We start from the raw sequence: 14,052 nt of genomic DNA, 5'->3' as shown, positions 1-14,052 counted from the left end.
ATGTTTGTGAATCGATTTAATATTAACATGATTAAGTTTCAAAATATATAATATAATTTTCATATTTTTATTAACATGTTTGTGAATCGATTTGTTGAACAATTGTGATTTAAATTGTGATAATCAAATCAAATTTAAATGTGATTTTATTCTCCAAGAGTTTTATTCTCCAAAAGTTTGTTTGAAGTAAAAGAAGCTTGAATCTCATTGACTGGTCTTATCAATGCTACTAATTGTTTCTAGTTCTGAATTAGAGTGTCTTAAGTTGCCACTTCTAGGGTCGTATCGACAAATACTCATCAGTAGCAGCATCTTAAATATTTCTATCCATAGATGACAACCTTCTTTCAAAGAAATATTAGAAGACAATTGTTCACTAATTTGGTGTTGATGATAACTAGACAATAGTTTCTTAAACCTCTCTCAGGACTCACTCATTCAAGATTCTCTGTCAATTTTTAGAATGTCACATATTTCTTTTCGGATCAAAGCAGCTCTTAAGAAAAGAAAGAAACTTTTTAGGAACAATTTCTTCACATCATTCCAACTTTTAATATAATTTGGTTGAAGGTAGTGCAACCAACCTTTTGCAGAACATTGCAGTGAAAATGAAAAAGATACCAATTAATAGTCCTTTATGACTCCCTCGGGATTTAGTGGTGTAGAACATCCTCACCTGGAAGACCAATAAATTTTTGGTAACAGAATCACTATCACTAATGTTTGCACCAGATAAAGCAAATGAAAAATTGTTACATGATTAAAGGGATGTAGAAAAGAGGAACCGAACCTAGTCATGCAACAGAATCAATATCCTTATTTAGTAAAATCAAAGCGGAAAAAACTCAAAATTAAATTAATAAAATAACACAAAATTCTATAAAATCAAATACGGATAAAATGATTTTTTTGAATTTTTTTCAAAAATATGAAAAATCCCAAAATTTCAAAAAGAAATTGGTCTAAAGAAAGGAATTTTTTATGTGGAAGGTCAAAATATCTTTAAAGTTTTCATTTATTTTTTGCAATTTTAAGTCCTGCAATTCGCCTCAGAATTGCAGAAAGGTAACAACAAGGCTAATAGTATCAATGATTAACTTTTTTTTATATATATAAAAAATTAGAAAATGACACTAAAAAAACAAAACGAATAATTCCAATTTCTAATAGGATGTGATAAAACAAACCGAGTTTACTTCATTATAATTTTGTTTCTACTAAGTCATTACTTTAAGAGCTTCTTATCATAAGGATATGCCTCTCCAACAAGATACAAAGTTAAAAAAACGATTGGTCGTCTTTTTTCAAGACCATTCAGTGACTCCACCAAGATACAAAGTAAAAAAACGATTGGTCGCCTTTTTTCAATGTATCATAAAGAGATCTAATATTTAGAATTGAAAACTCTATTCAAGACAAGAAAATGTCAGCAAAGTTTCCCCTCACTAGTGTAACACACAAATTCAATAGCAACAACTAATTGAGTAGGAATTGTTTTCCTGTTTTCTCCTTATTCCGAGTCATCATATTTAATCTTACAATCATATTAAAGACATATCTTCAACAAGTGGCTCATCTGAATGTACAAATCTTCAACCAGTTGATCTCGAAAAATCAAAAGAAATATCATCAATAAAAACGTGAAACTTTTTGTGGCAATAAAAAAAATTGCAAATTTACTGTAAACGTTAGGCTTCCCTAAAAATAAAGGAATTATCTTGTTCATAGGGTTTGAATGAACAAATTAACAGTCGTAGTCATATGATTTAAACAAGCATAGAACAATAACTGAAGTTGAATAAATCGGAAAAGTGTCTCATAAAAGAAAAAAAATGAAACATAGATTTCGCCTCAGAATTGCAGAATTGTATCAACAAGGCAAATAGCCATTCAGTCCCGAAAGATGGTATTTGGTGTATGATATCCTCATCAGCAAAATCTTTGTTTCTATGTATTGAAAAAATAAAGTAATGGAACGATTATAATGTGTGTCTCATGGCCAGTCCCAAGACGTAAAGGCAACAACGCTGCTCAACAAGGCGATGGAATATGAGACAAGTTCCGACAGAGGAATTCCCTCCGAAAAGAGAAAACCATCAACGTCAGTAAAACATTATTCTGCGACGTTTACTTTGAGTCATACAAACACAATATCAGTTTGCCCCCAATCGAGTTAGGGATTCGGATTAAAATCCCCCGTCGTAATAAGAGTAAACAAGGATAAAGAAAGTGAAATTAGAATAAACATCAAAGCATAAGTGTAACGAGAGTGCATCAGTGAAATGAACGTTGTCCGCAAGGATATGTTAACATATCCATTCGGTTCAAAGTGAAGAAATTGTGATTTAAACATCACACGCACTTCTTCAAGGAAATTACTGAAACATCTAATACGAAATAATCAAAATAAAAATTGAACGAAAACGAAAGGTGAAAAACACAGTGTAGACGAGAAACAATCGACTCGCCAATGAAAAATGACGGACGAAACGATGACTCGGCGATTGTTATACCTCAATGTTACAACGATGCCAGAGAAACCTTATCAATCTCTTCATCATTCTGTTTGAACAATCGAGGAACTAATTGGTTAGATCTATGATTCGAAACCGATCGAGAAAGTAACTCGAAACAAAATCAAAGCTTAGATGAACGAATTTTGAAACCCTAAATCGGCTATTCTAGTTGTAAATCGCCGTAAGGAAGGAATTTGAAAGGATGAAGATGAATGTGGAACAGATCTATAGAATCAATTTATAGGCCAAAACGATAACCTAATTCTGCGATTGCTGTAATTAGACTGAAATACCCTTTTTACTTTTCTATTTCGCATAAATGGATTAGTCTATTTTACACTCAAGTCAAATCAAAATTGCACAATCAAGACCTTAGATATAGAGACTCAAGCATTCTTCAAAGCACAATAAAAAGAATTTCCTTTAATGTTTGGCAATCATGATGAAAATTACATGCCACAGATCTTAAGCAACGAAGAATGATGAGAGGATCATTCATATCCTTGTCTATAGTAGTTCTATGTACGGGGTGTATGCCCTAGTTATTTAGAGTATTCGTTTCTGTTCATAAACTTTATTGCAATTCAAATAAAATGATTGTCAAGTCTTCTTTTTCATAAACATCACATCAACTCTTCATCACTTCAACATTCAACATCAACATACTCTCCTCTTTGGATCAAACACTACATTTTTTGGCATCCATACATCCTTTGGATTAATCACCTCATGATTAGACACTCATCTTTGAATCAATACCTCTTTGTATTATTGAATTAATCACCTCATGGTTAAACATTCATCTTTGAATCAATACCTCTTTGCATTATTCTATGGAGTAACATACTCTAGCAAACATCATGCATTGTCCTGTGGAGTTACACACTCTGACAAACCTCTTTTATTTATTTGTTCATGTGGAATTACATACTCTGTCAACCTTCATGCATTGCCTCGTGGAGTTACAGACTCTGACAAACACTTATTTGAGCAAAGAAAAATCAAAATGGTTTCCGTTAAGTATAACGGATGTAAGGGGAGTTAATATATTCCCCTTCCATAATCGACTTCTTTACCCTTTTTTTCTCTTTTCTTGAGTTTTATCGATGTTTTCCATTTTCTTCAGAAATAAATAAAGTTCGATGGCGACTCTATTGTATCTTTGAGCGTGCGTTGCGCTCCAATATTTTTTGCGACGCGACAATCACCATTAAGTGGTTAAATACCTCATTCTTGGTTTAGACACTTCATGCATGGTTAATCACCGGTCATTGGATAATACCCCATTCATGGTTAATCACCACTTCTTAATTGAGATTTAATTCTCGAGCAAACATAAACAATAGACGAAGCATTCAAAACTTCAAACACTCATGTTCATGTTCAGAAACGAGTTTTTTTTCTCAAAAATTAAAACATATACTCATTCATCTATTCTCATCTTCAAACATAAGCTTAACATTAACGAAATCCATTCATAGTTACAAATCCAACAGTCCACACAATGCACGCAATCAAAACAGAATTGAAACTTATCTGCAATGGAACACATAATATATCGGATATGCAATGTAATCAAATTGAAATCGAAATAAATATCGTAGCAGCAAACATAATACAACAACAAAACATGTTTCGAAAAAATAAGGTTTCAAAAGTAACGTCATTAGTTTCTTTAGAATCAGTTCCTCCAGCTATACTAAATATATAGTCACCAGTTACTTTAGAATAGTTTGATAAAATGTTTTCAATCTGCATCAATGTATCCTTCTAGTACAGTAAGAAATCTCTGATAATGTAGAACAAGATTCATGGCCCTTTTAAGGTATTTCATGGCTCTCTCAATGACTTTGTCAATACTCATTATTCAGTGTACTGGTAAACTTGCACAACAATCTTACGACATATGCAATATCGGGTCTAGCACAATCAATGGTGTACCTTTGACTACGAATTAAGCTCTCATATTGAGTTGTTCTAATATTGTCAACAATGTTTTTAAATAGTACAGTCAGAAATATCTGATAATGTAGATCAAGATTCATGGTCTTTTAATGTATTTCATGGCTCTCTCAATGACTTGTCAATACGCATTATTCAGTGTACTAGTAAATTTGCACAACAATCTTACGACATAATGTCGAGTCTAGCACAATCAGTGGTGTACCTATGACTGTGCATTATACTCATATTGAATTGGTCTAACAGTGTCAACAGTGTTCTTAGATAGTTTAAAGTGTTCTTAAATAATTTAACACTAGGACTGCATAGTGTGCAAATACAAATTTACGATCAAAACATTTATATTTCTTTAAGAACTTATTTGCATAATGAAATTGAAAAAAAATATTCTTTCGGATCTAGTGATTTTGATACCAAGAAAAAATATTGCTTCTATGAGGTCTTTTATATCAAAGTTGTTACATAATAATGACATCACCTCATTAACTACATAAAGGTTTTATTCAAATATAGTAAGTGATCTACATATGAACATATGATATATGATATACAAATGTCATTTTCAAAATTATAATAAAAAGATTTATTATTTTCATTCATTTTTTATTCCATTGCTATGAAAAAAAAACCTTATCTAATAAACAAACCTTATTTCTTTAAACAAAAACCCTTATAGTTCATACATATTTTTTCTTCTAAATCACCATTTAAAAATGTTGTTTTATCATTCATTTAGTGTACTATTATTTTATAAGTAGCAATAATTAAAATTAATATTGATGTAATTCATGATCGGAGAAAAATATCAAAAAAAATCTATGCTTCCTCTTTGCCTAAAATCCTTAACTACAAGGTACACATTATAGTGGCTTGTGCCGTCATGTTTTAACTTCTTTTTCAAAACTCATTTACAATTTGTTTGCAAACAAGAGACAACAAGTATACTAAGTGTCAAGACCATTTAAAATCTAGAGAATGTATCTCATCTCTTAATACACCTTCCGATCATAATTATAAAAAAAAAAACTTTAAAATTTGATCACTATTATAATCAAAAGTCATTAATTTATAACCTAATTAATGTTTATATCCTTCATTTAATGTAAGACCATTCAATGTTGTAGTTAATTTATAAAAAAAAATAATTACACTTAATTAATTTTCTTAATCAATATAAAATAGTTAATTTTCTTATAATTGTGACCGGAGATTGTGCATATTTAATGCATAATACATGTAGAGCTGCAGCCACTGCATAACCTTCTCAGGTTGGGGTTCCAAGATACCTTCCATCAATATTTACGATAATGCAATGGTGGAGGTTGCTGAAACAAAAGAGGAAAGAGTTTGATATGCTCCAAACAACCAAGGAAATGTGGTATATAAGAATATGATTTCACGAGATGCAAATAGCTTTTTTATTCCTCCAAATCCACCAAATGCAGGAAACAAATTGTTGAGATCCGACATACCATTTTTAAACCAATTAGCGTCATCCTTATTAGTGAAAATATCTACATTAAAGATTTTAAATTCTGAGATTTTTTGGTCACTACAATCTCGGGGACAATGAATAAAAGACTCATCTTCCAAAGCCGGAATTTTCATACAGAGATGCAAAACAGATAGAATAGAAACTGAATTGTGAGTAATGAGCCAAAACAAAAACTTGATTTTTTTTAGGAGATTGAGTTCCCAAACCCAAGACGAAGGATGGGAAGTTATGTGATTGGGTTTAGTATGGAAAAACAGTATCAAAATACTTAGAGAACCCAACCAGAATAATGCAGAGAAATAATCCCAAAAACAATTCTCAGATTTACATATTTGCAAGCTTAATAGGCTTACTAAATTAAATAGACAACTTCGAAATAATTTCAGGAGAAGCTTTATTGTACTTTCTCTCATGTTTTTAAAACATTTGGTTGATTATATATCTACAGATACTCTTCTCACATAATTACTCTAATGAAGTTCAACAGAAACACGAGCACTAAATGTTCTCCGGTTTATTATATTTGCAGTAGTTCTTAAAAACATGTGAATTGCCGCCATCAAAATGTTGTCTCATAACACGTCTAAGCGTGCGCGCCAAGCTCCAAGAGTAGAGTGTGACTAATTGCATCAGATCCTGGGCCAGTGAACTGAATCGGACCTACAGTGAAGATCATAATAACGAGTGTAATCTCCAGTTCATGAGAAAACAAATACTGACTTGCAGCACTAATTTCCAGCTATCGACAATAAAGTACAGGTAAAATGTTAAAAATACTTTATTAGATAAACTCATTCAACACAGTTTTTACCATTTACAAAATAGTGAGAACTACTTTTACCTAATAAGATTGTATTACACAAAGTGAAGGAGCATAGCCTTTTTAGGTGCAGACAAAAGAAACAATAAGTGAAAGAAAAATTCATGCATACCTGGACTGATATAGCAATTCTTTAGGGCCCACTCATCGCGCAGGGAGGCAAACTTTTTGAAGGGTGCCTCTGAAAATTCAACAAGAAATTTAGTTATTTGACACATAATAATTGGAGCTCCTAGTATAACAGCAATAATTAAAGTGTATGATTTGTAAATCCACTTTTCCTAACACTGAAACGGATTCATGCCCTTAAGGTTGGCACCTCTGAAAAAATGTGTCTTAGTCCGAAACCGACACCAACACTTATGATTACATTTAATTATTTCATTCATTTTTTCAAATTATCACCGGTGTTGACATGTTAGTGTCAGTGTCGTGTTTCCGGTGTCCGTGCTTCATAGGTGGGCAACCAAGAACCCCATGGTGATTAATGAAAACATACGGGAAAAAACCTAATCTTTTGTACCACATTATGGACCCATAGAAAAAGAAATATTATCCCCTCCCTTTCATTTCACTGTCAACCTTTATATGGGGGTGAAAATATAGTTTCCGGCTTGTTACTTTTGAGTAAAGAACAAATGAATATATATACCTTCAAGCTCCACCATTGCTTTTTTAATAACAGGCTTGAATTTACCTGTACAGAAAAAGCACCCAATACATAAACAAAACATTAGAGAAAAACATTCAAATAAACGAAATGTGTAGTGCTGTGGAATTTTAACATTACCAGACATTGTTAAAAGAAGCAGCTTGTGAATATTTGATAATACAGAAAAAATGAAGAAAAAAATATTTCTAATTTTAAATGTATTTTACAGCATAGATATAACTATATACTAATTTTGTATTATCGAGTAGATAAAAGGTTATATGAACACAATTCATAGAAATGAAATGGGGTATGCTGTGAAGCGAAAGCTTCTGTAGATTATAAAGCGTACCGTGTCTCCTCTCCACGTCCATTAGTGAGGTAAGTGCAGTTCCACCAACAGTCCACTCTTCTACTGGGGCGCACAAATTCCCAACCTGAACAAAATATGAATGGCAATCAAGGAATTGAGTTGATGGCCTCACATCCAAAGAAAATTTTAACCACAATCAATCATCTAGACGAATCTAGAAGTATTAAATGTGATAATGAAAAGAAAAGAGCATTAGGAAAAGAACAAACTGATGATATCAATCCAGTCTTCCCACTTTGAAGGAGGGCTCCAGCACCATAACCCAATGCATAGCAGTAAGTAGAATCAAAATTAGTTGGCAAACCACATCTTCCTTCATAGCTGCGTATTATAAATGAGTGTGGGTAATTACAAACACTAATCATTGTGAGTAATAATAAATAATAGTTATAGGCAAATAATAAAGCGGGTCCACGGAACCTCTTTTTTGTTACAGAGCAACTTATATCATCAAACCTTGCAACTTCAAGACCGATAAACTAGATGGAGTACCCGAAAAAGTGAGACTGCCCTTTAAATCCGCCTTTGTATGTGCCTTCTTGCTTTCTCTTCTCCAACTCAGTCTCGACCATCTGGATAAACATTTTCTCTGTTTCTATCTTAGCAACCTAGTTGAGAATATACCAACATTGAGGTCTAGTCGAATTGCATAGTGGGCAAAATAAGCAGAGCAAAATAACACCATTAAGCACCTGAACATTTCCATGTGGATCTCTTTCAAGCATTAATTGCTCTTGAATTGTTTGAGGTAAGAAATCAAAAAGCTTTAATGACTGATCAGTGAGCTTTTTCTTCCATAACTCACCTTCATCCACAGTATCATGGGCCAGAATTTCATTGAGTTCTGAAATAAGGTGTTGGACCTGCAAACAAATAGTAGATATAACAATTATTGTAGGCAAGCATTTCGTATTCTTGGACATGAACACATGCCAAAACATCATATATGGAAATATTTTTATGAAGAGGGTTAGCTACCTCGGGAATGAAATCAATTAGACCTTCAGGGATAAGAATGACCCCATAGTTATAATTAGCCTCAGCTCTTTTAGAAATGATATCCACAATGTAGTCAGTGACATTCTTTAGTGTCAGCTTCTTGGCAGCAACCTAAATTAAGATTTTACTTGTCAAATAAAATATTTGAGAGAACACCTTAAAATTCACTAAATAAAAGTAGATAAATTGCACAACAAAATCATCTTCTGCTTGAGAGGGAGGAAGTAATGAATATTGAAATGTTTTAGTAACTTCGGCCTCCACTAAATATTTCAGCAGCCCATTAGTATTGATTTATCATGCCGGTCCATTACTTTTTATATTGAAGGGGTAATTCGCATGTTAAGGCAAAATTTGAACTATTATATTGAAGAGGTAATTTCGCATGTTAAAGCAAAATTTGAACTATGTTTTTCATTTAATTATTCTTCTCTGGCTATGCCTTTCATTTAATTATACTTCTCTGGATAAAAAGCTGTACAAAACAGTTATTTCCCTTTCAATTAGAAGTTCTGGAAAAAAACTACAATCAGTGGATTGCCATTAGCAAACCTCAATCGTAAAATCAACATTGATGCATTTAATATTGATATTATTAACCTCTGCACTGTCCAAACACTAGATGACATGATCAAATTTATGACAAACCTCTTCTCCAATAATGGTAATGTTTGGATGAGTTTGTAGAGCACATTCCAGTGTAATGTGTGAAGCTGCACGCCCCATAAGCCGCACAACTGCAGACAGGTGACCATATCTCACCCACTGTTTGAAGCTCAATAGAACAATAATGAACAGATAGGGCATTGGTTTATTTTAATGAACTTTCCAATGACTCAATAAAGTATGATGAAAATAAATCAACCTTTCAGTAAAAGTAAGGCATGAGCACAAACAGAATAAAAGAGAATCAGAAGTAGGAAAATCCATTACAAGAGAACACAATGCAAGGAAGTTTTATGAGTAAGGTATTTCTATATCAAAAGTCAAATAGGAGTAAGATTTCTGAGAGAAACAAAATATTCGAGTCAAAAGATGGCATAAGCCACAAATAAAAACTTTTTATGCATTGGAATGTTTTTGTTGTCACAATAATTGTATGTGCAATTTCAAAACCAAAGAATTGAAAACATTACTTCAAAATCTTCATATGTCAGAATGACAAGAATTAATATTGGGAACTGAATTGCAAAATATGTAAAACTTATATGGATAAGTGGCCCATTTTGTAAGCAGTGGGATGAAATTGAGACATCAGAAATCAATATTTGAATATAAAATCAATATCAGAAATTAAGAATTTTCAATGCAACTCTGTAAAGTCTACTCATTAAATGCAATTTGCAATAGTTCTATAAAATTTTACACAATCATATACGTACAATGGTAATATTTTCCTGTTGAACAAGCATCTATCATAACATTTCCAATCATTTCTGCATATATCTGCATAATATGTACATAAAATTGTGAACAAGGTCAGACCAATACAAAATTATAAATGCACAGTGCAAACTATCTGTATAGTTGTTCACCTTGCATGCAGTATCAAACCCGAAACTAGTAGGCACTTCTCTGCATTTCAAATCACCATCAATGGTTTTAGGGCACCCAGCCACACTAGTTTTCACGTCTTTGCTCCTGTATAAACCCAGATTAAACAAGATATAGTTCAACAAATAGGACCACTTCCATATTTGAGATTACTATTTTTTTTATCATTTGTACAACAAACAAAACAAATTTATATAAATAAATGGACAGCTGAAGGTTATCAAAGGTAAATAATCAAAAACTAACAAGAAGATACAAGCAGGGTAGTCAATAGCGGTCAATAGCAGCGCTATCCTGATATAGCAGAGCGGAGCAAGGCCGGACGCTATGGGAAGAGCCTTAGCGGTGCAGAACACTATAGCGCCGCTGTAGAGTAAATAGCGGGTAGCAAGGGCGGAGCAGTTTTTGTTCCGCCATTATTTTCCTCTCTGAAAAATCAAAATTATCCCTAAAGTTTAAAATGTTTTAAGGGTAATTTTGGGTTTTTCAATCAAGTTTGAGTTGAGACTCAACCCTAACCTTCTTTCACCAATGTTTGTGCAGTTCAGCCATTCCAAAGAAAAATCACAAAAATGATCAAATAGTGGTCATCCCTCTATACGCTATCCCACTATCCATTTTTGGGGTCGGCCGCTCCCCGCTGCTCTCCGGGATTGACTACTATGGATACAAGTACATTAACAAAGACTACATGATGCCCCCCGCAAAACCAAAAAATCCGCCATGTTCCTAGCCATAAATCATGCCAAGATAAAATTTCATTTGTAAAAAACCTGAAATATTCAGCAAGGAGGCACGCATTTGTGTTTGAGTCATCTCCACCAATAACAACCAGCCCATCCAAGTCTAGCTTGTTCACTGTTTCCTCAGCTTGTTTAAACTATACATGTAAAACACATTATTCTTCATACTAAAAGATGCATAAGAGACCAAATGAACATTCCGTAGAGCATATAAATTGACCAACCTGTTCTGGAGTTTCAATCTTGTCCCTCCCACTGCGAATCATGTCAAAGCCACCCTGCCAACCAAACTTATTCCTGTTAGTTGTCACAATATCATAATTTCTAGAAGAAGAAGAAAGAGATTTTTATGTTAGAACATTTGAAAACATATGTATACAAATGAGCGATAAATAGAACGCATATCAAATGTATCAAGTTTACAGCCACATAAAAATAAAGAATCACCAAATTACAATTATAGCTAGTTGGAAGCTTGATGCTCCAAAAACATGTAACCAGGGTTTTAAGTATCGACCACGGAAGCATCGCAGTCACATAAAGACTTCCGCAATTTCGGTCGGTACAAGTGTTGTGACACTGATTGCGGTTGTCACGGTGTGAATTAATCACAATTTGTTCTTCATCGCAAAAAACAGTGAATAACGGTATTGGTATCAGATCAGCACCTTCCAATATCATTTTGTCGCGGCCGTTTTTGCAGCTGTTTTCTTAAAATCTTGCATGTAACTAAGAAAATAAACCTGATTTCTATAAGGATGAATAAAGTCTGAGGTGAGTTCAATGTATTTGCACTTCATGATGCCTGCAGGTCCACCTCTAAAACCATACAATATGCTTCCTTTTGCTCTATCTTGAAGGTAATCTAAAACCAAAATCAAAATGCACAAATTGAAATCCAACCGCATATATATCCACAAATATTGATTAATTCTATTGAATTGAAAACTATCCTTACTAACCGAAAATTCCAGAAATCACATTGTGACCTCCAGGAGCTTGACCACCTGACAAAACCACGCCAATTTTCAACTTCTGATTAGGCAGCACAGTATCAGAACCACTTGGCACCAGCACCGCCGACGGTTGCCCGAACAGGTTCGGAAACAGCTTTGCGATCTCATCTGCAGAAATTATACAATCAAAAAAATGAAAACGAAATCGAAAATTTAACTAGAAATTGAAAATTGTTGGATGAGAGATGAAGACCAGGATTTCCAGCAGCGGAGCTTTGGGGACCGTCGACAATCTTGAAAGGGCTTTTGAGAACGGAGGGAAGAGGGAGAGTGTGGAAGATACGACTGTTTTGGACGTCGCTGTAACCAGAAGCGAAACGGCCGGTAACAGAAGGAGGAGGAGCCACCCTGTTAAAGTCTTCGCCGCCGTCAAGTGCGAAAGACGGTGCCATTTTGTGAACGAGTGAGACGGTTTTACTGATGACGATGACTGTGATCACTAGTCGTCAATGCAAATTCAAGTGCTCACCAAATATTCTTTTTTCTTTTTTTGGTGAAGGAAAAAAACAAAGGACAGGAATAATCAGATGGAAAATCTACTAGCATAATAAAAATTTCAGATTAAACGTACTCTAGCATGATTAAAATAATTTTACATCATTATTCAATAAAATTATAATATTATGCTATCAATATTTTATTTATATTCTTTTTTCCTATAAATAAATTACAGAAATAAAGAAAAAGAAATTAAAATAATGTGAGTAAGTTTATTTTAGTTTTAAAAATTAAAAAAAAATATTTTTAAAAATGATTTTTATGAAAAAAATAATAATGAAAAAAATTTAAATCAAAATATTAATCTTTTTTGGAATAAAAGCATTAAATTTTGCTTATCCAAAAATAATTTGGTCAAAATGATCCAAAGGATCCGTGTATACAAAAAAAAATTATTATATACAAAGATGACTTGCATTCACATGGTTTTGTAACTCTATATGCAATGTACATCTCACACCAATATTTTGTATTATCCTTATACATCTTGGAAATTATTTGGCCGATTAAGGTATGAAATCGAAATTTTCAACTTAACTGAGATATCTATTTTTGGTTGAGATGGTCATGTAGAAACCTCAGACCGGCACACATGAGTCGATCCCTAATGTCAGACGGTCGGGCTCCTTAAGCAATTAAGAGGCAGGCTAAGGGTCGAAGGCCGTTACAGAACGATTAATAAATCGGTTACATATCACTAATGATCATAAACGATTACAGGTAATTATTAAGTCAATTACAAATAGTTAAATAAACACTTACGTTTATTATGGTCATAAAACATATTTATCGTGACTATTCGGTAGGAACGGGATGACTAGTAATATAAATAGGTTTTGTGACCAACAAAGGGGGGGAGGCGATGAGTAACATGAGAATAGAGATTATTGGGTGAGAACAATATAAGAGCAATACGCTTGTAAGACTCGGGGATTCCAAAAACTGAGTCGATCAGTTCACCCATATACCAATCACAGACACATTAATCAATCATTTTAGGTTTTCTTTGACTAATAATAAGATAGTCAATCTTTTAATGTTTTAACAAAAACATTTGACACCCACCATGAGACCTCGATAAAACTAACATGAGTCACCACTTCAACAACCAACTGAAGATCTCAGTAAATGACCTATCATTTATCTTCTGAGCGATTTCTGGGTAGTTATCCTACAACCCGAGGCACTACCAACTCTTCAACAGAGAAGGGTTCACAAAAATAACTACCGAGACATTCACGTTGACGACTATAGTTAAGATGCAACGATAAGGTCCTTAGAAAGTGAAACTCTCCATTCAAGCAACCTTATGCAACAATTGATGAGCATGTTAGGCAATATGAAAACATTATAGATGAAAATAGTCATCTTGTGATAAGCGACTACATTAGTGTATGAGGTAAATTTTGTTTTTCATGCAGTAT

At 33.3% G+C, this 14,052-nt stretch overlaps 1 protein-coding gene, 1 long non-coding RNA gene and 2 other non-coding genes across 4 annotated transcripts; all 4 read right to left on the bottom strand.

Moving 5' to 3' along the window:
* Positions 1-1,174: 1,174 nt before the first annotated feature.
* On the bottom strand, positions 1,175-2,786 carry LOC127138334 (uncharacterized). The gene is made up of 2 exons (XR_007808750.1): positions 2,514-2,786; positions 1,175-1,605 (listed from the first exon to the last, which is right to left on the bottom strand). It is a non-coding gene; the product is annotated as an uncharacterized LOC127138334 (long non-coding RNA).
* LOC127077155 (small nucleolar RNA SNORD96 family) lies at positions 1,847-1,936 on the bottom strand. Its single transcript, XR_007787119.1, has one exon. It is a non-coding gene; the product is annotated as a small nucleolar RNA SNORD96 family (small nucleolar RNA).
* Positions 2,443-2,565, bottom strand: LOC127077622 (small nucleolar RNA snoR111). The gene has a single exon (XR_007787412.1). It is a non-coding gene; the product is annotated as a small nucleolar RNA snoR111 (small nucleolar RNA).
* A 3,487-nt stretch (positions 2,787-6,273) lies between the features above and the next one.
* Positions 6,274-12,652, bottom strand: LOC127138333 (pyrophosphate--fructose 6-phosphate 1-phosphotransferase subunit beta). Its single transcript, XM_051064758.1, has 16 exons — positions 12,324-12,652; positions 12,077-12,238; positions 11,858-11,979; positions 11,339-11,392; positions 11,145-11,251; positions 10,353-10,458; positions 10,200-10,263; positions 9,466-9,554; positions 8,797-8,928; positions 8,511-8,681; positions 8,311-8,426; positions 8,028-8,139; positions 7,798-7,882; positions 7,446-7,490; positions 6,906-6,974; positions 6,274-6,633 (listed from the first exon to the last, which is right to left on the bottom strand). Exons 1-16 carry the CDS (start codon positions 12,520-12,522, stop codon positions 6,557-6,559), a joined length of 1,710 nt encoding a protein of 569 aa, XP_050920715.1. The 5' UTR covers positions 12,523-12,652; the 3' UTR covers positions 6,274-6,556.
* Between the last annotated feature and the right edge of the window lie 1,400 nt (positions 12,653-14,052).

This window comes from Lathyrus oleraceus, chromosome 4 (genome assembly GCF_024323335.1).
Source record: "Lathyrus oleraceus cultivar Zhongwan6 chromosome 4, CAAS_Psat_ZW6_1.0, whole genome shotgun sequence".
NCBI classification, from domain to species: domain Eukaryota; kingdom Viridiplantae; phylum Streptophyta; class Magnoliopsida; order Fabales; family Fabaceae; genus Lathyrus; species Lathyrus oleraceus.
This window is presented reverse-complemented; position numbering and strand designations above follow the sequence as displayed.

Excerpts from the sequence above, each read along its gene's own strand:
- LOC127138333 (XM_051064758.1), bottom strand. The coding sequence starts at position 12,522 with ATGGCACCGTCTTTCGCACTTGACGGCGGCGAAGACTTTAACAGGGTG. Across the intron at positions 11,252-11,338 it reads AGATTGAAACTCCAGAACAG|TTTAAACAAGCTGAGGAAAC; the intron begins GTTGGTCAATTT and ends TTACATGTATAG. Across the intron at positions 7,883-8,027 it reads AGACTGGATTGATATCATCA|GTTGGGAATTTGTGCGCCCC; the intron begins GTTTGTTCTTTT and ends TATTTTGTTCAG.